The following is a 25,604-nucleotide window of genomic DNA, read 5'->3' on the forward strand; positions in this document are numbered from 1 at the left end:
AACTCGCCCGAATTCTAGTTTCACTCTATTTGAATGCGCCTTATTCTTCACTACTGTTTTTAGACCCCTCACGATACCTCCTTCCTTTCACTACAGTCATCACCTCCTCTTTCCTCTGCTGCTTTTCTGGCCCTAGCTCCTCGGCTCCCACCAGAAGTGTTCACCCCAGCCGCTAGACGTCGCTGCCACTGTGGCGTCGCTAGGGTGAATCCCTATAGGCGTCGCGCTCAGAAGGTGCTCGCCGGATTGATGATGTTAATGTGGCGTCCGTTCGTGAAATTACGCTGTGGCGTACGCCTCGAAGCTCGAGTTATATAACCTGCCTCGTGTAGCGATGCCGAGGCAGCCCTTCCACGCGTAATAAGGACGCTCGCTGGGCCGGAAGGGAGGATGACGACAACGAGGGTCCACGGGAGGCTTGGAATTCCCGTTGCTCGCGACGGCCTCCCGCTGAAGCCCTGTATCGACGCGACGAGATGAAGGGCCCTCTCTCCCCCCTGCTCCGGGAACCTTTGCTGTTTTCCTTCACGTTCCATCGGCTCGGCTCCAGCCCGAGAGCAGAGAATGTCGTGCAGAAATGGGCGATGCCTCCTCCTCTCCCTCGTCGCCCTGCACTGCGTTCCTTGGTCGGCCTCGCCGTGTATCGGGTTTGTGCCGGACCGATCTCGCCGCGGCGGATATGTAATATAATACGCGTGCCGCGGGGCGTACGTGTACACACGGCGCATTCCTCCCGGGAATGGAGAGTTATATGACGTCTCACCTAATTCCCCTTCGGTCCAGCCTTCTCGGGTGCCTCGCGCACTCAAGTCCGCGTGCCACGGCCGCACGGTGAGATCTGCGAGCTCGTTCTTCGAGCCCGCCGTGCATAGGCGGTGGTGTGCGTTTCACCGCGGGGACAGATGAGGAGCGAATGTACATTTTTGATATTACAGCGGACCCAGGAGAAGTACGCCTCGTTTGAAAGGGCAAACAAGGAGAGAAAAATATTTTACATTCCCTTATAGAAATGTTCTGTAGACAGTATATTGGCTTCTTATAGACTCCATTGCCTTTCTATTGACATTTCCTTTTGTTTATACATACTCTATATGCATTCTATAGACAAAAGTCTACTAAAAGTGTATGACCATAAATCTATAGATTGCCTATACACTGTCTTTAGGATCTGTATTGCTTATATTCTATTCTCTAGGATTTGTCTATAGGCAGTCTGTAGACTTAATAGTCAGAAGTCAATGGGCAGTCTATAGACTCTTCAAAGAATTAATCTCGAAAACAGCGCGAAACGGCGGACAGAGAAAGGAAATATCACAGCCCAAAGATCCTCCCTTTTGTCTAAAGAAATTTTAGTAAGGGCTGTGAGTGCGTTTCCGAAGAGTCCCATCTTAAACATCTTGCGTGAATTCACAGAAGATGCATGCTTTGTTTCTGCTCACTGACTCGATCGCTTCACAAAGTGGTATTTACCGATCTATGCACCGGGGAGAGTGTTAAAGCAGAAACATGATGTATCAATGGTTACGAGGGCTACACGCATTTTTAATTATTGCGATTAGCGAAATGAGACGCGAAGCTAACTGAGGTATGCCGAACTTTTTCTCCGAGTATTCTTCATCTCCCTTGATCTCCATTCACAGCAAAATAAAGGAATCGCCGGGCTTCAAGTGGCTTTTGACAACGGGAAGAACAATATTCCATAACCACATCTGCCTGCTTCTGCAACATATATTTGAATATGATGGGCTGGTGCATTGCCAGCGACAGGGGACGGATGCCTTTGCTGATGGCTTGGCTGATATAATCATTTGGAGATGTCTGCACTGAAGCAGCGTTGTTTCACCGCATCACGCACTGAGCGTTTTGAAGGTAATCGGTTAATCTTACATGCACGCAACAACCGCAAAAAAAAGTTAATAGTTGCGAACGAGCACCATAACCGTCACTGCACATTTCCGCCACTTGAGCTCTTAGAGTAGGGGACAATTGAAGTATTTCCTCTACAACAAATAGTTTCCGCTTCCTTCACGAAGTGGTCGCCCGTGAACGAAGGTCTCTCGATGAACCTTGAAAATTACTTTTCAACCTCGCAAAATTCGCATATGTCAATTATTTACTTCCGTAATCACCGCAAACTTCGTTTCATCGATTATTTAGCGCGCGCTGTCACCGTTCAAACGAGGGAACGTGATAACGCTGCGGGGTTTCGTCTTGTCCACAACATATAACTGTAAATTAAGGACTTCTTCCAGTACGTGAAAAAAAGAACACTGAAATTATTGTTTTTTCATTGGTTTTTAGGGAAAGGAAATGGTGCAGTATCTGTCTCATATATCGGCGGACACCCGAACCGCGCCACTGAAATTATTGTTCAGTTCTGCAAAAATGTAAGTGCAACGATGGATACGATGTACATATGGATAGCTCAATAACCTCACGACGATAAGTCAACTTACCCGCATGTACAGCTGAAGCCAGCAAATTTAAGTTAGGTTTGTTGTCTTTTCTTGGGCTTCAGCCATTTCGACCCGGACGAAGACAAGAGTGTCTGCACGTACAATTCCATTTCGCGGGTGGCCGAGGAAGGGGCCCTTGTTCGCCGAGTGCTACCGCAGAACCTGAGAAATGCATGCATGGGCCTGTATTTCACTGTAGCTGCAACCGTCCCCCGGAGTATACGCGTTTCATTTGAGCAAACTAGCCCGTCGGGCGAGTTGTCCACCGCTGCAGACTGTGGACTGGTAAAATGGAGACGTACAGGTGCGGACAAAAGTAAACGGAGCACGCTATTGCCTTCAGGCATATTTACCGCGTTGCCCAATTGTTAGTGGCAGCTGTGGTATGCACAGGCTGGCATTGGACGTTGGTGCTGTTTCTCATGGGCAGATAATGTTTCTTCATGTCCGATAGGGAAGGCGTGATTCCAGTTAGAACAGAATATAGCGTGCTCCGTTTACTTATTACCGCACCTGTGCACTGCTGTTAGCTGACAACTAAGCTTTGTTTATGAAACGCTTCTGAGTATAAACAGTGCAAAAAGATCATAACATAACAGACCGCACTACACAGCGTAGCAGGCTGAGTAAAAAACCAAGGTGGTTGCATAAACCTTACGAGTTGTCAGAGATAATATAGGACGATAACAGACACGTGCAGAAATGCTGCAGCGTATTTATAAACTGGCATCCGCAGCGGAGGTCGTGCGCTGACGTGCGGGAAGAATAATGTGAGTCAGACAGGACGGTGACTATTATGCGAACGCATGCGCTGCAAGCGACACAATAAGACAACACACATACGACACATGCGACACTCCATCTATTGCACTTACAAAAAAAAATTGATATAAGTGCAGATGCTGGGTCTTGGTGATGTTCACGTGTTTGATGACGGGAAGGCTGCCTTTCCTAAAAAAAAAAAAAACTGACCTATCTTATATAAACGCACCTTCCGTAAGGAATACACAGTTGTTAGTTTGCACTTGTGTCGTGTGTTTGTTGTCTTGTGTCGCTCTTAGCGCATACGTTCGCATAATGATCGACCAACTGGCCCCGGTATTAGCTTTGCTGACGGTGACTAAACGGCCGGCCGCGTGAGCGCTTGAACATCCTTGCTCGCATATCGGTGATGTGCGCCTTGTCATGCGTAGTCCAGAATGCGAGAAATACACTTGTAGAGCATTTTGCCAGTGCGCTGCAGTAATCGGCCTTGACCGCGATCAGACAACACGCTAGATTATCGGAATAGAGCCACATGCGTGAGTGGCCCTTCAATATCGCTTCTTGAGAGAGAGAGAGAGAGCTGGCATTTGTGAGGACAAGAAGGTGAGGGAAATGCCACAATCATGTAAAATGATTGGCTGTTGATTGTAGTAACCTGCATTGGATACCACGTGTTTCAGGGAAGACTAATGATTCTAAAAAAAATGTTTTTAGGTAAAAAATATTGCTTCCTCAGCATGGTATTACCAGCGTTGGCGGACATCTGAAAACCGGTGAATCGTCTTAGGTAGTAAGCTGGTTACCTAATTTTTAATAATTAACTTTTTAATGATTAGAGTTAGCCGCCTAATTGCAAATATAGGTTTGTAGCCGGTCGTTTGTAATAGCCATATCAGTTTTTAGGCTTTAGATAACGCGGTTACTCTTGGCACTGTGGCTCGAAAAAATTTGGCTGTCTCGACTAGTTACGTGCACTGGGAGGGTTGCTTTGCCTGCATGCTTTCTAAAGCGCATGTATTTTAGCAGGATTCCGCCAGATTTCGTTGGGACACGGCGCCGAGGATAATCGTATTTTCAAAATTCTAAAAACTGATATGGCTATTGCTAACTACCGGATACGAATCTCTAATTGCAACTAGTTGCCTAGCTGTGATAGATAAAAAGTTAATTATCAGAAATTAGTTAACCACCTTACTACTTAAGACAATTCACCGGCTTTCCGGTGTCCGCCAAAACTGATGATACTATGCCGCAAAAGCAATATTTTTACCCAAAAAAGCCAATTTTTCAATATTACTTAGTCTTCCTTGAAACACGTGGCATATCCACAAGCGCTTCTCAAATAAAACTTAGTTGTCAGCTCAACGTCATGTATGTGTGTCTCCCCCCCTCTATCTGTCCGCTTCTTCCAGCGCTGCTTTGTGATTTTAGGTGTTTGTTGCGCGCGTTCTGTCTGCTTGTCTGTGTGCGCGATTATCCCTGACCGGCGATGCCCGTTTTGCTGTGTAGTCCTCAGAATGAAGGCGAGCAAGCACCCCTTATCTCTACCTTGCGTGGCGTCCGATAAGGCGTGCGTCCCTTTGGCTTGGAATGTCCTTGGCATTATCCACCAGGGGGAGCCAGAGCACGCTTTCGGCGAAGTTTGAGGGGCTTTATTTCGGCGGCTCTTGGACATTCGTTCCTTCCGGTCGTTGTGCGACGCGGACCCCCAGTCTGTACTTGTTTTGTATCGTTCGCACTTATCAGGTAGGAGTCCCTGTTGTTGATTTTCCGTAACCAGTTCCGTATGAGAGCGTCTATTTATCGTGGCGTCTTCTCTGCATAATTCGGAAGACAGGTGGTGCGGAAACGTTGCATTTGTTGATCGCGGCCTTCGCTTCTAGCTCGGTTTCTATTTTTGGTAACATATCCGCGTTCATGTTAAGCCTTCTCGCGTCGGGATGTGAGCGACTGAACTGCCGCTGGCCCTTGTTTTCGAGAAAAGTATGGAGATGAGCGGTGCTAGGGCGGATCGTCATCTACAGTGCGGCTTCTTCACGTGGAATCAGCAATTCCAGTTTACCGGTACACAAGCATAGCAGTGTTCGGCTTCCCTCGTTTCTGGTGTGTGACAGTCGTGGCGTTGTTTCCCTTTCAGACTCTGCCTTCCGCCATGAGCACGTTCAGCCTGGTGGTCCCCAAGGAGTACGGCTATGTGGTTCTGGTCGGCGTGGGCTCCACGCTGGTCAACATGTGGCTCGCCTTCCGCGTCGGCCAGGCCCGCAAGCAGTTCGACGTCAAGGTATGCGCGTGCGCCCCTCCTCCTCTCCACTTTCCTGTGCTGACAAAAGCTGAAACCGTGGCCATCATCCCTTGAGCTTCCATTTAGCGCTTGCCATTCAAGTTGGTGGACCACCTATGGCTGGTTCGCAAAGAGCGCTTATTTTGTTTTTCTGGAAATGATCGCACGGTGTTAAGGAGTTACTGTGAGAAAACATCACGGCTGGAGCTTTATAAAACTTTCAGCCCGTTAGTTGAGAAAGAGCCACGTTTGAATAATAGCGCTAGCCGTTGAGGCGTTTTTTTAACCAGACACCTTCAGATGGAAGCTTTGGCACTATGTACTCATTTCCTTTCTCTCGGACGCTCATGGAGTTTCTCCCTTTCGCTGTTCCTCGCAGTACCCGACCATGTACTCAGACACCAACGTTGTCTTCAACTGCGTCCAGAGGTCCCACCAGAATTTGTAAGTGTGCGCGCACTGCGTCGCTCTCGTCGGCGTATATGTTCGGGCATTGACGGAAGCAAGCGCGGTTGTTGCAATTTATTTGCGGCTCTAGAAAGTTGCTTACGCACGTTTGGGATTAGAATGCGCGTGGCGTTCGTGGAGCGCAACGTCCGTGCTCAAATTGTGACCCTAAAACTGACTTCTGCGTCACGTGGCGTAAGGGCAACTGTAAATTTGCAGAAAACAAAAAAAAAGGCACAACTACCGGCTTTTTTTAGCATGTATATAATATTAACGGTTTCGACTGCTACGAACGACAACGTTTGGTAGATAGAGCGCAGGAAGATGGGTTTCTTGACAGCACAAAATAAACAGGGGAGGGGAGATGCTTCAGGTTGCTTAGCCAACGTTTCGACAATCGAACTTGTCTTCGTCTGGGCACTTACGAAGGCAGGTTCTCTTGTCGAAACGTTGACTAAGCACCCCGATGCTCCCCCCTCTCTTGTTCACTGAACATCAACGCAGTTTTTCACAGACCCTGCACATAATAGGTCTCGCTGTGATAAAAAACGCTCGGTTAATTTTACTGCGCTGAGCTCGTTTTCTCAAAGCATGACCGTTTTGATAGATCGAAATATGAAACAACTGTAATGCACCAGTCACTTTATACTGGCTTTTTTTTTCTACTCTGTCTGTAGTATCATGGCTGTACCGTTTGAGTTGCGGCCAATTCAGTTTTCCACGGTGCGTTAACCCTCACCATGCCTTATGTGCAGCCTGGAGAGCTACCCGCAGTTCCTGATGACCCTCTTCCTGGGCGGATTTGAGTTTCCGGTGAGTGCATGCGACGCCGGTGTTCACCTATTCCGGTTTTTAAGCTGGCCATCGGCATTCATGAAGCACGCTGTGCAGACTAACCATGTGGAGACCTTGTGACGCGTTCCCTGCCTGACGACTTTCGGTGTCGTCGCAACGAGAGGGGCGCAGACTTGGGATTTTGAGGTCCAGGCCAGTTCTGCACTCGTGAAACAGAGTTTGGAAGCTGGCCCCTGAGGCATGCCCCCCTCCTAGCCGGCTTGGCTGCTAATGTTTCACGTCCGAGAAGCCGAGACTATTGCATCTGCTTAGCCGCGGAAACTGGTCACACTAGCATTGGCTTTTGTAGTAGCCTTGAAATTATGTTGCGCCATTGTGGATTTCTTAACTGCGTTTTTGCACTGCCATTTGTATTTCTAGGCAACGCTTATTCAAAAGACGTCCGCTTTTGGGAGGCTGATGCAAACTTGTGCGCTAATCTTGCCGGACTTAAAACCCTGAATGCAGAGCCCGAGCCTCATGTTCACACTCTTTTTTGTCTTCTTTTTTGTGGTCGTCTGACAAGCAGTTCAGTCCCCAGTCAAATGGCGCTCTACATGACGGCACAACGCGCTGACTGTCAACTCGTTCTTATTCCACCAGATGCGAAATATATAGCCGGAAATATACAGCTGCCTTTTTTTCCCTTAGTTCTGGCCACTTCCTGATTTTTGAGTTGAATACAATAGCCCCGAACGTGAGTTCGAGCAACAGCGTATGCAGCTTCGAAGCCGAGGAACACTGCGAAAGAATGGACGCGCCCATTGTGTCGAAAGCCGCTGGCGAGGAAAGAGTGGCTCCGTTTCCGGCCGTTTCGTTAATCGCAAATGAGCCGGCTTTTCCGTCATTCCGCCCGAACCGTGGCTAAGCGCTCGTAGCGGCATCTCCGCGGTGCGTTTAAGATAGCACCTCGGCTTCGCTCGCCGCCACCGAGGGCTCGCCTCGAATATATATCTACCGCGTGATGAGCGCTGCTGGTGCGGGGTGTGTCGTAGTTGCTTGGATGCTGCTTCCGCTCCCGGTTGGGTGCAGGACGCGGCACACTTGGGGCTCCTGGGCCAGCTGGCACCGCCGTAGTTTTAAGGCACGCCGAAGTCCCGTATCGCGTTCTAATGGCAGTGGGACTGCTATCTCTGATAATGAGCTTTTATAGAACAGGCTGCAAACAAATGGAGTACAGGTATCGTCCCCCGATGACGTCATTACTTTTTTTTTTTGGGGGGGGGGCAGCGGATTTCCGAGTCTAGACTGCACCACCATCGACACTCCAGAATTGCATCGACGTCGCCATCCGCGTCGCGAGTTTGGGTCGGCACTGCGGAAAAAGAAAACTAAATATTTGATTGTGAATTACTGAATACTAAAAGCGCCTTTTCGTGGTGAACAAACAGTGACCGAGGGACAGAAAGTTATGAAATCGAATTTCACTCGGAACAAAAATCGGGCGAGGTTGTTTTCATTGTCCCATTCGGGTCTGTTATGCATACAGGCAGGAACTATACTATTTTTCAATGGCTGTTGTCCTGCATTGCGACGGTTTGGGGAGGAAGTTTTCGTGCCCCTGCGGTGAATTTGGGCGATGTTGTTCAGGCCTTTCTGAGGATTTTTTTTCCTGGTCACGCGTGTCTGACAGCGCAGCTAGTCTTCTCGGCCGCCGCTTGGCCTGCGTTAGTCATTGGCGTTTTGGTCATCAGGCCTGGCCTTACATTTGCGCTTCTCGTACGCCAGAACCCTGTAGATATGCCACGGCCACCGCTACTTCATGGGAAGGGATTATTTGCTACGCTGTGGGAGCAGCAAAATCCGTGCGCCTTTTTCCAGTCCAGCGGTGAAGCTGTCATCTCGGAAGAACCAGCGCAAAAAAGAACAACGGTCAAGAAAGGAGGAGAAGGACGACGCGGACAGTCCGTATCGTCGTGCTCCTTCTTTCTTTTTTTGCGTTGGTTCTTCTGAGATCATGGCTTACCAACTGGCCCAACAAGTTTCTGTGAAGCTGTGTCATTTCTCCATTACTACGATGCGAACGCTTCACTGGGACACGCCTTCCTCCTGACGCAGAAAGTGGCTGCTGGTGCCGGCCTTGTGTTCCTTGCCGGTAGAGTCGTCTACGCCCTCGGCTACTCCACGGGAGGTGGGTATCACATGCTCGCAGTGCCTGCACTCCTGGGTAATCCGTTTCTTTTAGTTTTTGTTTACGGAGCTTCTTTGTAGGTCTCTGGACTGCCGCATGGCCACGCCTCTCATGGGCTATTCGCTTCCGTGTGCAGCAGTGATGTTCTCTGTCGTGTTACCCAATTACGTGCAGATCTGTTAGGATGCAATTATTGGTTCATACGGGCTGTGCTTTTGAACATGATGTATGGCTCGTTTTCAGGGCTGTCTGCGATTCGATTAAATCCAAAGGGAGCCGTTGATAGTTCATGAATGTAAGCGTGTTTATTTAGTCAAAGCTGCCTTTTGGGCTTCTCTGACAACATTCTATATTGGAGACAAACCTCTAATAGTAAGTTAGAGAGAATTTGGTCGGTGTTTCGCGGTTTTCTCTCGAGTTCGCTTCCCGACCAGGAAGATTGCTGGCGAAATGTTCACATTCCAGCATTCAGTAATGAGCTTGTTTTCGACCAGACGTTAGCGTCTATCTGTAAATAAGTGCTTGCCGGTCATTCAAATTGTTTTGGAGCCCGTAAAAAGATGGGATACTCTACGAGCGCTTAAACGCAGCACCTTTTCTACTTTTGGAGCTCTGTGTGGATATTTGCTTGTCAGGGTAACATACGGACGCGGACGGAAACAATCAAAACACGATGCGGTATAGAATGTGCCGGCGGGTACGTATCCAGGTTCTCTCGCGGGAACTCGCCACTTGTGTATTTAGACCCCAGCAAGGGTGGGGCACTTCCGCTATGTCGATTCAGCAGTGTCTGCATGCCGTCGCAGTTTTTACCGCTGCCGGTGGGGTCCTAACACTTTCACTGCATCGTGGTTCACCGGTGGGGCCTGTCATTTAATCGTGCTTTGCGGCAACGAATGCTGAGTCGCACGATGAATGCGTGGGTCGGCTTTTAATCATCAAAGAGCCTGCGAAAAGCACAAATGCCATGCCGCTGTTGCCACTGCTTGGTGATTCCCAGAAATTGGCTTCATCATGACTCCCTTTGCATTGTTGCTGTGCATTCTGGCGGATCACCCAAAAAATTACAGATGACCCGCACAGGGATTAGGGCTCCGAAAATCGCAGTGAACGTGTTAAGTACAAAAATGGCGGGTTCCTGGAATGCGGGACATTCTGAACTGACATTTTAATGTAATACCTTTCAATTCCATCTCACCAAGTTATAGCTGGGGAGACAAACGGTTTTGCGATTGTAACGCGGGCTTCGAGTGAGGTTAAGTCGAGAAAAAGGCATCAACTCGCGGTGTATTTGCGCCATGGTTGCAGCGTCCGCTGTTTGTGCGTGGCGACGGAAGCAAGTTGGGGTTTGGTGGCAGCGTGTCCCCGATCTGCTGCTGTTCCCTCAGCCACGGCTTATGCGTACGGGCTGTCGCGCGCGTACACGCCTAGCCAGCCTCCACGGCTGCACAAACTGTCCGAACCCATATGTGTCCCGTACCACACATGTCCGAAGGTACAGTGACTACGATGTATTTGCCCGCAGACCCGGCCAAGCGGATGCGCGGCGGCTTCCAGTACTTCGGCGCGTTGACCCTCCTCGGGCTGAGCGTGCGCCTCGGACTGCGCATGCTGGGACACGTGTAGGGATTGAGGCTGCCGACCGCACGGGGGCGCCACCACTACTTGCAAGGAAACTTATTCACACCGAGTGCACCTGTCTCGAGGCACCCCGGCCACGCCTCTTGATGCAGTGCACGGCACGAAGCAGCGGCCACGGTGTCGGCGTTTTTTTTTTTTTTTTGCCCACTCAAGTGCGAGGACAAACAGTTGTAAAAGGTCGCGGGGAGCTTTGCTCGTATTCGTGCAGCACCGCCGCTAAACCTAACTGCCGGTCGGGTGAGTGGGGTCCGAGACTGTTTTCTTGAGGCAATAAAATTTTTATGCTGGTCGTGGTTTTCTTCGTTGTTCTTGTGCAAAAACTAAAGTTGTAGCACCAGAATGCACTTGACGGGTCACTGACGTCACAGTTCACGATCTAAGAACTTTCTAGCGACGATTGTGCGATAATGCACTTCTCTCGATGTTGTTCAAGGCGAAGTCGTAGTTCCTTTTAAATGCGAAAGCTTTTACAACTCCCTACCGTAGCTTCTTTGCCGCGTGCGTGAGTTACCAGTTTGACCTTAAAAGTGCTGTGAAAGGAGCTGTATTTAATAAAGTTGCGGCATGCCTGGGATGTTTAAGCACGCCGCTTCAGGAATAGTGTCCAACAAGAATTTTTTAAATGCGCTCTGTAGATGCTGAGTTATCTTTAGTCAAAATTTGAATTTCAGCTTCTTTGTGCCTTTTCCTCTCCTTTGTTCTCTTTTTGCACGCTGGAAGGTAGGCGCTCCTTCCAGTAGGTGATCCTTCGCCGACCCCCCCCCCCCTGGGAGCGGAGCTTCCCGACCCGCCGGAGCTACGCGGCTTATTGGCCGCGGCCATGGTAGCTGCCTGACGTCTGAAAGTCTAACCAATGGCCACCTCTCACCTTGTCTACGCAGATGCGGGGGACGGAGGAGGGTGCGAGCATGAAAAAGTCTCCGAAAGGGCTCGCCAACTTTCGCGCGTGATTGCGGGCCGTCTGCTTGCGTGTAGAAGAGTATTATTTGACTCTGGTTTTCATGGCAACACGGTGCGGTGATTGAGTAAATGTGCTCACTTCGGAAGTCATTTCAGAGCCCCTTTAAACCGAGGAGAAACCATGTGGCAGCTATGACGTCACTCAGCCGCCGAAACCGAGCGCTCGCCTCTGCCTAGTCACGTGACAACCATGACGTCACTCAAACGGCAGCTACGCAGGAGCCGTGCGCTCGCTCTGTCCTGATAGCCTCTCATCCAGTGCCAACGGATCGCAACAGCTCTCTACAATTCAACGGCAGCAGTCGTCATGGATGACGCAGGCGATCGGACGCCTCGTGAACTACCTGCGTCTCAGAGGTTGCGAAGACGGCAGGCCGAATCCGATCATCCAGTGGACGTAGCTCGCCGAGAGGCTGCCGCACAGAGACGAAGAGAGTAGCCAAAGCGAAAGCTTGAAAGGTGAGCCTGGTAAACCTTGGCTAAACGTCAGTCATTACCACCAAGCAACAACAAAGTCTAGCCCAGATTTACCAGCCTTCTTAACTTTCGAGCTTTCGCTTTGGTTGCATAGGTTTAGCAGGGCTAAACATTTGCCTAATTTTTTTATTGAGAAATGTGCAGAATTCACGAAAGATGTCGCAGTCTTTCGTACGAAAACCTGAGGTATTAGTTTTCAGGCGAATAAGCGTGGTCTTGTACCAGCTGCTGCCACCCGGTGAAAAATCTTCCCGAGCTCACCTTCTCTTCTGGCTAGTAAAACAACCTTCAGTTCAACGGCCTACCTCAAGATTTTAAGACGGCAAGGGCCCCTAAGGCTGACGCATGTTCGCAAGCGCTATCGTCGGGAAACGCATGTCGGCGAAGATGGCTCTTGGATGTCACTCGGCGAAGTGGAGAACTCTCGTTTACCGTGAGGTTACCTTCAAGATAGTCGGTAAATGTTGATACGCTTCTGTCCATCACTTCTTATAGCAGACTGTCTACAGATCGAAACGCGGCACGGATTATCTGACATGGTAACGGCTGCTCTCTCCAGCGCAATTGTGTGCTCTATATTTGCGCCGAAACATTGGATTATTCAAAAGGCACTGGCGGCAATCACAGTGGCACTTTACCCTTTATAGTCTAGAAACGAAGGCAAGCTATTAGGCGCCTACAGCTGTTTTTTTTTTTTACCCATAGATACGTATCTGCCACGAATTTTTTTCTTTTCGTTGTGGAGATCAGTGTCACGGGGCAGCCATATTCGCTTGAACCGACTCGTCCTCCGATGCCATTTTAACACTGCTGAAGCTGCGGCGGGCACATTTTGTGACGGCGTCGAGGTTTACCGTGAAGCTTGGGCATCTACTACCACGTGTTCACATTTGTTGATCGAATGATGACACTCAGAAGTCAGCAGAGTTAGGTGGGCAGGCGAGGCATAATAGCTATGCCTATTGTTGCCTGGTGCTTGCATGACCTGATAATGTTTATATAAAAAAAAAGACAGTGCTACACAGACTCTGTAGAACCAACAACGAAATATGACCCTTAGGTTCGGTCAAAATAACGTTTTAGGTTTTTTAGCAGCGTTTGCTTTAAGGCTACAGTTTGGTCATGTTGAAGGACGGATTACAGCAAAGCGCAACATAGCTTTTCCCCCGTCTACTTTTACGGGCTGTGTGTTGCGCTGTCGAATAATCCGTCTTTAATCACTGAGACGCGTGAAGGACAATCGCTTAGACGGTAGGGTCAGTTGGTAGGCCGTTATGAAGCACAGCTAACATCAAGACAGCGCGCGGTGAAGAACGCAGGGGACGAACGCAAGCGCACTACCAACTGATGCGAATAATAAAACGCGCTTCATCACTTTTTTGTTCGAAGTAGTAGTAGTTTGAAGGGAAGCACGTTTTCGTCGTTACTGTGAACTTTGATCCACGAAAAGCAAAAACTACTAAATGATGATTGAAAATTTCCTGACTTACCAGAAAATGCACGCTCTACAAATGTGCCAAATATGCTTACGTTTTGTCACTTATGCCAGAAGTTTTATCGCAAAGGACAGGGTTAATTGGAGCGACATGGGAGAGGCCTTTGTCCTGCAGTGGGCGTAATCAGGATGATGATGATGATATCGCCACTGATGTGCTTCATTTTTGAAATTAGTGATCTTTTTAGAGCGCCGGTTCTGAATAACTATAGCCGCTCTATTCGAAAACAGCTGCTGAGATCACGAGATTAACATCTGTTTTAAATCCTGCAAAAGCAGCTCCCCCTTTACTGCGAAAGTTTGTCGAAAAAGTTTCTTAAAAGACAGGAAAGGTGGGCAAAAATGCGCTTTTATGCGCTGCATATTTTGCTCACGCCACATGTACCGAAGTTCATTGACATTAACTACGCAATCCTTATAAAAGTAAATGCGTTGCACTAAGTAGCGGTACGGCCTCGGCGATCGAGCAAACATTGTCAAAACAATTACATGCTCTTTCCCTGCGTGGGAAGCTAAAGTGCAGATGGCATTTCCAGCCACGCAAAGTGCATGGATGCAATCTGCTGAATAAACCAACGCAGGCCACAACTACCGTTCGACGTTAGAAACAAAAAGTACTATGCCATTTCTAATTTTGATTTACTTCAGATACTTTAAGCGCCCTTGCAGGAATTATATGGATTGGGGGGAGGGGGGGATTCGTGAAACAAACATAGGGGAGATAGATGCACATAACACGATACAAAGCACCGGAAGTACAACAAGGAGCATGCTAGATAGCAATGTACTGTAAACGGCGAATGAAATGCGAACATGAGAGTTGAAGGCTGATAATTAATGCATTTTATTTTCACTTGATCGCTTCAAGACCGCTGCTTGAGAGTGCTAATATAGACCTGAGCGCGTTTCTTCTCCAGCACCTGATATTTATCTCTTATTGTTTTGGTGGTAAGGTTTATAATTATAATTGGTTTTGGGGAAAAGGAAATGGCGCAGTATCTGTCTCATATATCGTTGGACACCTGAACCGCGCCGTAAGGGAAGGGATAAAGGTGGGAGTGAAAGAAGAAAGGAAGAGGTGCCGTAGTGGAGGGCTCCGGTATAATTTCGACCACCTGGGGATATTTAACGTGCACTGACATCGCACAGCACACGGACGCCTTAGCGTTTTTCCTCCATAAAAACGCAGCTGCAGCGGTCGGGTTCGAACCCGGGAACTCCGGATCAGTAGTCGAGCACGCTAACCACTGAGCCACCGCGGCGGGGTGTAAGGTTTCCCTGTTCGCGTTTTCGGTTGACGCTGTGATATTCTGATAATGAATAAATACAGAGGATAACGCTAAATAAAGCGAAATAAATTCAAATCATAGAAGCTGAACAGGTATAGCAGAAGTTTAGCGAGCACAACAGAAGTCGTACAACATGTAATGTAAACGTCGAAAACACGATAACGGCTGACAAAAGAAACTAATTACTAGGGGTGCTGTAGAAAGAGAACACACATTGCTGAAGGTTAGTAGGTTTCAAATATAAGAGCGCTGCTTGAAATGACGGTGGTTCTGAAATCACACCGATAATTGAAGGGAGCAAGTTTCACTCTGTTATTGGCGGGACCAATGGCGAGTTCGGGTTTCTTCCGCCCGATCGAAAAAAAAAATGGAGGCGACACTCATGCTGCGCCTTCAGGGTATGACGCGATAGCGTTAATGCCCACGTATGCGGAATTGGTCACTCTCTACATTCACATATCCTTGGGAGTCCTCATGTCACTCCTTGCGCAGTGTGCAGCGGTTAAGCGATGCGCCACTGGCCTGCGATGACAGCTGCTGCCACCGGTGGGGGCTTCTAAAACTCAGATTCGTCTCCCCGAGCGATATTCGCGACCAATCATCAATTTAACTGCCACGATGAGCACTCACAATGAGGTGGGAGGGGGGGGGGGTGTAGGGGGTTTGCGACGACGCCGCAAGGTAACGTGACCTAGGTGTTCTACTTAGGTTGCTACTCCGGGAATTTTTCGTTTGACCCTCCGCGGTGGCTCAGTGGTTAGGGCGCTCGACTACTGATCCGGTTTTCCCGGGTTCGAACCCGACCGCGGCGGCTGCGTTTTTATGGAGGAAAAACGCTAAGGCGCCCGTGTGCTGTGCGATGTCAGTGCACGTTAAAAATCCCCAGGTGGCCGAAATTATTCCGGAGCCCTCCACTACGGCACCCCTTTCTTCCTTTCTTCTTTCACTCCCTCCCTTATCCCTTCCCTTACGGCGCGGTTCAGGTGTCCAACGATATATGAGACAGATACTGCGCCATTTCCTTTCCCCAAAAACCAATTATTATTATTATTAATTTTTCGTTAACAACGCCTATGACGCCGCCGCATTTTCTGTTGAACTGGAGCCTTAAGGCTATCACGTTATTAGGTTTGACCTGACGTGATCAACTCGCGCCCAGATGGAAGGCATTGGAAACGATATGTGTGAACATGCGGAGGATGTCGTACCGCGGGAAAAGTGTGGTGTGGTGTATTCATCGTCATCACCATCATCAGCCTGACTGCACCCACTGCAGGGAAAAGATCTCTCCCATGTCTCTCCAATTAACCCTGTCCTTTGCCAGCTGCGCCCACCCTACGCCTGCGAACTTCCTAATCTCATCCGCCCACCTAACCTTCTGCTGCTCCCTGCTACGCTTACTTTCTCTTGGAATCCACTCCGTTACCCTTAAGGACCAGAAGTTATCTTGCCTTCGCATTACATGCCCTGGCCAAGCCCATTTTTTTCTCTTGATTTCGACTAGGTTGTCATTAACCCGCGTTTGTTCTCTGACACACTCTGGTCACATCCGGTTTCTTAACGTTACAAGTATCATTTTCTTTCCATAGCTCGTTGGGTTGTCCTTAACTTAAGCTGAACCCTTGTCGCTAACCTCTGCGTTCGTGCCTCCATATGTGAGCACCTGTAATATGCAGCTGTACTATACATTGGTCTTGAGGGATATTGGTAAACTGTTGTTCATGGCCTGGGAGAACCTGCCATATGCGCTCCAGCCCATCCTTATCCTTCTAGTTATTTCCCTCTCATGATTCGGATCAGCTATCATTACCTGCCCTATGCAGAGGCATTCCTTGGCCGGGCATCGCAGAAGGACGCGCATAACGCTTTCGTACGCCGCTGGCCATTCCTTTTGAGGAAAAAAATGGCTGGGGTTCAACATGGCTTGAACCTAGTTGTACGAGCGAACGCTCTGTTAAGCATGGTCTCCACTGTCTAAAATCGAATGCCAAGGTCCACCTGGTCATGCTACCATAGCTTGGGCCATACCACCGCGCAGTGAAGTTCGGCTTCCCCTTGCGAGGCACTGAATGCCATTGTCTCATCCACATCGAAATCTGAACTTGTACCCCGAGCACTCGCTCTAAAAATGGCTGGTGGTCTGTCATACATCTGTGGAAGATGCAAAATAAAGTTTTCTCATACTGGCGGTCTGTCATTGCTAAGCACAAAATATTGTGCGAAAGCTCGTTTTTTTTTTGTTGCGGGTGCACACAACCGCCGCTCGACTTGAGGCGCCTACTGACCCGGGGAGACAGTTACGCAGCATTCCATTTCTCAAAATGAACGGTTATGCGGCTTTCCTTTCCTGAAAATCAATGCAGGCTGCCGCGGTGGCTCAGTGGTTATGGTGCTCGTCTGCTGACCCGAAAGATGCGGGTTCGATCCCGGCTGCAGCGGTCGAATTTCGATAGAGGCGAAATTCTAGAGGCCCATGTACTGTGCGATGTCAGTGCACGTTAAAGAACCTCAGGTGGTCGAAATTTCCGGAGCCCTTCACTACGGCGTCTCTCATAGCCTGAGTCGCTTTGGGACGTTAAACTCTCATAAATCGTGAACCATTCCTATCCATTCTGGCCTCCCTCACTCGGCCCTGGTTTTGCTCACAAGAAGCGAGCTGAGCGCAGCGTGCACACCTTGTTGAGGAGCACGGCACCTTAAAACGAATGGAACTACGCAGGCGTCTGGAAGCTGTATTTCGTGTTTTGAAATTGCTGTCCCAGAAATGTCGTACCACTACAATCTGTAGAAAGAGTGTTCGAAAGCATGGAAGACCAAGGGCTGTGAAAATATCAGACATAGAGAAGGGGGCGTTATAGGCTATGTTTTTTAGTATGTTTCTTAATAAAGTGTCAACTCTGTTTTGCCATCTCGCGGAGCAAAAAGCAAAAACAGTAATGACATATCGGAGAATGCTGTACACCAGAGCATGCGCAATATTTTTTTTTATGTGAAAAGAAACAATGGATTTTATATAGAAAAACAACCAGGCCGCGCTTCGAAGCTTATCACAGACATGTGATAGCTGGCTGTGCCAAGACATATCACTGTCGAAGAAGACTCCCAAGTATTTTACTGTATTCACATAGGCGACCGGCACGCATTGACAGGGAAAACAGCCATGAACATGTAGAAAAACCGGCGCATCCATAGCTGTTAGATTTAACGTGGATCTGAAGCAAACGAGTTCTGTTTTAATCGGGTTAACCTCCAAGCAGTTATTAGTGAACCAAGTCATTGTTTTTTGTATATTATTCAGGAGGTTAGTATTGGCCACGTTGTAAGAAAAGTGCTTGGAAAGCAAAACAGTGTCGTCGGCTCATACACCGAGTCTCGACACGACGGGCGGGCATGCGTGAAGACAGTCTCGTGCGCCTCGTCCAGTCGTTCGTGATCAGTCACATCGCCTACGTTGCGGCCTACCTCAACTGGCAGGTCACTGACAGGAACAAGATCAGCACGCTGATCAGACGGGCTTACAAGACGGCGCTGGGCTTAACGGAGACCACGAGTACGGCTCGGCTCCTGCAGCTCGGCGTCCATAACACCCTAGAAGAAATAGCCGAGGCGCAGCTCACCGCGCAAATGGAGCGCCTCTCTACCACCAAGACGGGGCGCAGTATACTGACATCCCTGGGTTACAACCCCCGAACCCCCAGCCGGCAACCATGCGAGATCAGCGAGGAGGCGCGGGCTCACATCCATGTGGACCCCATCCCGAAGAACGTGCACCCCGAATGCAACCAAGTACGGCGGCAGGCACGGGCCCAGGCCCTCATCGAGAAACACGCCCAAGACCCGCACGCCCGTTACGTGGACGCAGCGGAATACAAACGAGAAGGCTTCGCGGCTGTGGTCGTTGCGGCGGCTACCGGCACCACGACAACGGCAGCGAGCGTGCGGTGCACGGACGCCACAGACGCCGAGGAGGTTGCCATCGCTCTGGCGATCTCCGAGGCCGAGTGTCACACCGTGCTCAGTGACTCGAGGAACGCCGTGCGCAACTTTGCCAAGGGGCGAGTGAGCGCGCCGGCGGCCGCCATCATCGGCAAACTCCAGCCCCAAGACCGCCGCAGCACCATCCGTATCAAGTGGTTCCCGGCGCACGCGGGCGAGTGTGCATCCTCGCCGAACCACAACGAGACGGCCCATTCGGCGGCGCGAGCGCTTACCCTCCGCGCCCCCGAGAGTGACCGTTCCGTGTGGTGGTTCGAAACCAAGGACCGCGTAACCAGTTATGGCGAAGTTACCATGTGTTACCGCCTAGCTCGACGGACAATGCCGCCTCCCCACCCGGCACTCAGTCGGGAGGAGGCCGTCATCCTAAGACAGATACGGACCGGGTCACTCCTCGCCCCGGCAGTGCTACACGTACTTCACCCAGAACTCTATCCGAGCGATGTGTGCAATGTTTGTGCAGCTGGTCCGGCGGACCAATGGCACATCATGTGGGACTGTGCCAGGTTCCCGACCGAGGCTACCTCCAGGATATACCCGCCCGAACTTCAAAGTGCAGTGCAGTCTGCAGACAAGGACATTCAACTAAGGGCCGTCCAGCAGGCCCGGGGTGCGCTCGAAAAGCACAAGCCTCACGACCCATCACAAACGGGCCGAACGGGGGTAGTGCAGAGGAGGGCATAACCCCGGGTCGACGCTTGGCCAACGTCACGACGCGTCAAACCGTCGGTTGCCGGCATTTTCAATAAAGTTTTTCCTACCTACCTACCTCCCTTAAACTATACAACATCAAAATCAATGGAGTCTAAACGCACTTATTTTGAGAAAAAGAAAGGCGCATAACTGGCTGAATTTGTAGGTGGACGCCACTGCATACTCGGAGCGCAATTGAGATCTCCAATGACCCAGTTACACTTGCTACTCGGAGGCTTCACACAGACGGACACCACTGACGCTCGGGGAGTGCGGCAAGAAGTGCCTTCGCATTAAAATATTTCTTGTTCCCCCTGAATTGTCTACGGAGGCCCCAAAACATACAATGAGCGGGGAATGCCGATGTCAGATGGTGTTACCCGGTCGGCCGAGAAATGCTGCAAACGTCCAACAGCAGCCGTCGGCGTCAATGAATGAGGTAATTTTATTTGAATGCGATCGGTCTCCGAGCGCACTTCTAGAGAAATTAGCCATTTGAAATCAAGTATGTGCGTCACATGAGAGAAAACTGACACAATGAGCGAGGAACGCAGGTCCTTTGCGTTGTCAACCCGGCTATCATGCGTTTGCAAGACAGGCGGTCGCATGCACGCAGTTATCGGCGTTTCTTGCGGAGTTGTCGACTGCGTAAACAACTGAAGCTACGACCGTTGCAAAACAGATGTTCTTTAACATAAACAGAACGCAGCTTCAGCTTCATGCCGATCGAACGCGCTGTTGTGAACAGATTTTAGCTATATCGAACATGACTCTCAAAAGCTAACCGAAGGGAGAGAAGCTGTGTCAACGGCTGTAGAGCCACATGAAAGCCATATTGGGTTCAAGCCTCGGTTTCTCTGCATAGCGCAGCTATCCTGGGACGTGTTGATCACGCCTGGTGAGGTTTGAGTGGTGCGTGAAAATTGAACTACGAGCGCTGCTTTGTGCCAAGCCGGGAAGTTCTAGGAGATGTTGGAAACGGCGGAAAAAAGGGTCCTGAGCCTCGATTTCCGTTCCCACGAGTTGCCGGCCTAGGGAGGAACTTAACTCCTGCCACATTATGTTGCGAGCCGAATCAACATCGTCGTTTCCAATGAATTTCGCGCCTTCATGATCTCTTGTAAAGCCATTCCTTCGTCTCGCGCTCACTACCGCCATCTGTCGAACTCAAACCTCGCTTCTTGCTTTGAAAAATGGCCTCCGAGACTAACGTTAAATTGGTGTCCGTTGTAGTTTTAGAGGCCGCACTGACGGCTTGCAGATTTCAAACCGCTTTCACAGGTGGCAGCAACAGTCCGCTATGCATAGCTTATGACACATCTATACAAACCATATACAAACAATGGCCGCTATAGTTTCACCGTTGGTGAAAGCGATAAATGGGTTTAACCAGAAACATATTCAACTTGATAAGATCCTTGTGCACTTTATCTTATTCAGGGTCGCTTCTCTTGCGTTTTCGTGTTTTCTTTGTCACGTTTTTAGTCCTGCTTGTACCACTTGTCTGTATTTCAGTTTAGATGGTACTTTCTTTACTGAAGCAATAAATGTGCCTATTTTATATTACTTTTGCTTGACTCATTATCCTCGCACATGTATGTTTTGTTATTCTGCCTGTCGGTGAAACTGCTTTTGTAACTTATTCTAGCTTCACATAAACACTGTTCAAGCTGTGTATATTTTCAGAGTAATTACTTCTTGAGAATGAAATTAATAATGCATTCATGTTTCTTCTCTTTTTCCCCCGTCAATCAATGTACATGCATTTGGTTTTGTGATTCTGTCAATTGTGCATATGGGGGCCTGCGGCTTCGTCAAGCTGTTGATTGTGAGAGCTTTTACTGCTGGTCTCCCGTGTCATATATTTATGTGGCACAAATAAAGGCATTATTATATTAATAAATCGCCACCCTATGTGAAGAAATCTTGCAAACGCTTTCATGAAAATGCGGATGGACGGCGGGTGGAAGCAGCTCTAATGAACGCTGGCGGATTTCGTCTCACGCAAGAAAAGCTTCGTGTACACAGCACAGCGAAATGTTACCGCTGCCTGCAGGCGCTTCCATTCTGGCCCCCACTTACGAGCGGCATACACCGAGAATGGATACTCCGAGGCGACCAAGGCATACGGCGCTGAAACTCCGAGCCGCCCCAAGATGCCATGGCTTCTCTCCCGCCCGCCCCCCTCATTTACTGTAACAACCTCGCCGCTCTTAAATAGTTTGTTTTAGATTACAGTCCCATTTATTCATAAGCTCTGTTCACGATACCCGATCCTGTATGTCTGCACACTGGATTTTGTGGACGTGTTCAAGATCATCATAACATACAAACCCGGATATTACGGTGCATACTTATGCACTATATGATCGCTGTCCCTCCCAGTTTCCTCAGATTCACTCCTGTCTCATGCATCTAATCCTCACTCCGGTGCCAGAGAATACGTGCCTTGATTCATCTGTGTACAAATCACCCTTTCCGTAGACCTCCTACTCTCTGGATACGTCAAAATACCAGCTGGTCTTCGTGAGGAGTAGGTATTGGTTCGTGGTGATTATGTCGAGCAGGCTCGGACGTCATCTGTTTATCGCTGATGGCGCGATAAAAAAACAAACTACGCAATGTTTACGCTATCCTGCGTAGATCGCTAAACTTGGCGGGAGCTGTGTGCAGTTTGCAACAGCTTATTTAGTATCCTTTGTATCGTTGTCTTCTTCCACGGTGTCATTTTCTCAATAGCTTCTCAATGGCATTAAAACTCCCATGGACATCCTGCGAATGTTCAGGATGTCCGCAGGACATTCAAGAGAGCTCAGTGCCCATTGGCTGTGGTCACGACCTGACCTGCTGGCCGTTTCGTTCTGTGCGTCGCCCCGTTGGCTGTCGGTGCCAGTCGGAAGTCCGCGATGAGAACGAAAGCTTTGTCTTCCCCAGAGGATGGTCTTCACTAGAGTGGCTGCTGATGAGCTCCACTTCGTCCGGGACGGGTTCCGTTTCAAACGCAAATGCCTTGTTTCGTAGTAGGTTTTCCTTTATCCGCAGCTCCTCACCCGCGCGAGGTTATGTGTGTAGGATCTCGTTACGTAACCCCCCCCCCCCCCCCCCAAATTATTCGGTAGTTAGAATCGCGCGTCCGCATGCTATGCGGTGTCAGCGACCGTTAGACACTGCGAATAACTTGCTCCGATTTTGTTATCACAATCGATTCTGTGGTCCGGTGCGGGTACGTTGATTTTTGCCTGGCAGCAAAAGACGCCAAACATTTATTGCTAAGAAAGTTGCTTTTCAGAAATTCCCCGCCACTCGACTCCAGTTTGTGACGTCTACACCGAAACGAACTCCGCGATCAGCGTTGTGAACTGAATAGCGGCATAGCCTGCACTCACAAGATTTGCTTAAAATGGCTGGCGGTATAGCATTGCTAAGCATGAAATATTGTGCATTAATCCTGTGCTTCCCTGCGTACGCAGTGAGCTAGTTTATGTGTCAACGATTACAGGATTAACAGTTACAGGAGCAAGTCATTTTGCCAAAGGATTAAAGTCCCACATGAACGGTTAAAAGGGGTATTGGGGGCATCTGTCGCTGCAGAAGCCGTCGTCATCACATAAGCAGACTTGGTTGCTGTGACGCTCGCCTATTATTATTAATGCGTAAATCATTACTAGTCCCACTACTAGAAAAGCCGCCCGGCGCGCGCGTGTGTACACACCGCAGATGGTACAGAAAATCCCACCGATGGCAAAATACGATGACGTCATCAACAAGGCGGCCATATGACGCACAGAGCAAGCCGAGCACTGCCACTACTGTACACAATCCTTACAATGCTATACCTACATGCCTTTCACACACACACACACACACACACACACACACACACACACACACACACACACACACACACACACACACACACACACACACACACACACACACACACACACACACACACACACACACACACACACACACACACACACACACGCACGCACGCACACGCACGCACGCACGCACGCACGCACACACACACACACACACACACACACACACACACACACACACACACACACACACACACACACACACACACACACACACACACACACACACACACGCACGCACGCACGCACGCACGCACGCACACACATTCGGACCAAAATTGTGACGAAGTCGTTTGTAGTACAGCGTTCTAGGCAGTGTCATAAGGGTGCGTGTATGCATGTGTGCGTGTGTGTGTAGGTGGGTGGGTGTGAACGCGCCCAGGGGCAGTAATAGTTTCGAATTCCCACAAGTAAGCAGTCCTAAGTGCCTCTGCCGAATTTTTTTTCAAACTCTTCTTTGGCATCTGTTCTATCAAATCTCTTCCGTCTACAAACTGCAGTGACAATGCTCCAGTTTGTTTGCGTATTTGTATGTGCCTTTGGGAAATGACACGAGAGATTTGGCCTACAGGGAAGAAGCCAGGACAACTGATATTGAGCATGAATTTGTCAAAAGTGAGAGACAAAAAATGCGACAAGGAGGAATTCCCTACTCGAAAATAAAAAAAAAAACAGGCCGAATTTATGAAGAGGGAGGAAAAGAGGTTGGGGACCGAGATCGGTACATAGGGAATCCTCCAGAGACAGAAATTAATTTGCGAACAGCGGAAAGAATTGTCTGATTGCTATAGCCCAACTGAATGGCTCCAAACGAGAGTAAACTGGGAACTGATATTGATAGGCCTACTTTTTGGAGAGTAATTTCCCGGAAAAGTTTTCGAGTTTGCCGAATTGGCGACAGGGCATGAAAAGAATGATACAAACTTGCGGGTTCAGTGCAGAATGAACACATGGCTGAGGTAGAACACCTAGATCATACCCGAGATCTGCGCAGATAGAAATTCAGGAGGGAGGGGTATCCTGCATTTAACACTGGCCAGTGGCACCTCACATTGACGTAAAGCGCACTGACCTGGATTCCACCTGTGCTGTAAATGCCGGAAGTTGCCAAACGAGAGAGAAAAATTGTGAGTCTTTCGCAAATATAAATTGCTTGAAGCGGCCACCCGCCCATGAGGGAAAGCTGGGCAGCATAAGGGCAGAATAGAGCCGCCTAGGAAGACGACGCGAGATAGTCCGTCGACTCATTCATTGCTAATCCACTCTGGCCAGGAACCCTCACAAGTCAAATTTCAAGAACATGACTAGGGACAAGTCCCACAAACTGACAGCGCAAACCAGGCCTAATGGAAGACGTGAAGGCTGTGCAAACAGAAAGCACATCAGCCACAACAAGGACGTTGCATTGCAGAGGACGTGACCTCCGGTTGGCTGGAACTAGTGCCAGAAAATCCACAATGAAAATTGGTGTGTAATCAGGCAAGCGAAAGCCAATCCAGCGGAAGGTAACAGTGCGAAAAGAAAAACTGCTAGCGGATAGGGAGATTGCGAAGCCGCACTTTCTCGAGCTGAGGCGCTGGCCGGACGATTACGCCGAAGAGGCGAAATGTACCCCGAAATGTATATCTGCATTAAAACTCTGTCGATGCGCTACAGTCTACTTGCGAAATCAGCCGATAGTAGCGACACCTGCATTTCGTTTTGTGGTGTTTTCTACCTAATAAAACCTGCTTTTTTCGTAACAGTGGTCATTGCGAATAGAACACGGTGATCTATCTATACACTGGCCATTTTGCCGGTATGGTCGCAGGTTCTGCGCTTTCTCCCTTGTGGTCAGCTGTAGCCACAACATGCGCCTCTTTGTGCTTGTATGCGGCGGCGTCGACACACAGCAGTGACTTTCTGTCTTTAAAGCAAGCAGCAGCAATAGCATACGCCATGATGCATAACAGTCTCAGACCGAAAGATCATAGTAAGCAACTCAAAAACTGCGATTAATTACTTCATCGAAAGCAGAGTATACCCCGGGCCGCTAAACTAATTATAAAATACCCCCAGAAGCTCTAATTAAAACAATATGGACCCCTGCCCACTCAGGTCTCCCAGGAAACGTACAGGTCAACAACAGAGCCCGAGGACTCATCCCGGCAGGACAAGGCGCGTTCCCAAACCACCGGGCCAGATCAGTGAGACCTACTCAACTTTAATGAAATCACAACCTCCTATCGAACGGCCAGAAAGGAATACCCCCCTTC

General features: G+C 49.2%; 1 protein-coding gene across 2 annotated transcripts in view; it reads left to right on the plus strand.

Annotated features, from left to right (window-relative positions):
* Positions 1-10,697, plus strand: part of LOC144096614 (glutathione S-transferase 3, mitochondrial-like) — a 36,787-nt gene extending 26,090 nt beyond the window's left edge. Inside the window, exons 1-6 of one of the 2 annotated variants that reach the window (XM_077629430.1) lie at positions 4,797-4,967; positions 5,359-5,502; positions 5,882-5,946; positions 6,705-6,762; positions 8,842-8,914; positions 10,440-10,697. In XM_077629430.1, the coding sequence (XP_077485556.1) occupies positions 4,812-4,967; positions 5,359-5,502; positions 5,882-5,946; positions 6,705-6,762; positions 8,842-8,914; positions 10,440-10,540 (597 nt within the window). In that variant the 5' untranslated portion in view covers positions 4,797-4,811 and the 3' untranslated portion in view covers positions 10,541-10,697. Of the gene's footprint in view, positions 1-4,796; positions 4,968-5,358; positions 5,503-5,881; positions 5,947-6,704; positions 6,763-8,841; positions 8,915-10,439 lie in introns of those variants that run through there. The other variant, XM_077629431.1, reaches the window with a different exon arrangement.
* Positions 10,698-25,604: the final 14,907 nt, after the last annotated feature.

Source organism: Amblyomma americanum, chromosome 7 (assembly GCF_052857255.1).
Source record: "Amblyomma americanum isolate KBUSLIRL-KWMA chromosome 7, ASM5285725v1, whole genome shotgun sequence".
NCBI classification, from domain to species: domain Eukaryota; kingdom Metazoa; phylum Arthropoda; class Arachnida; order Ixodida; family Ixodidae; genus Amblyomma; species Amblyomma americanum.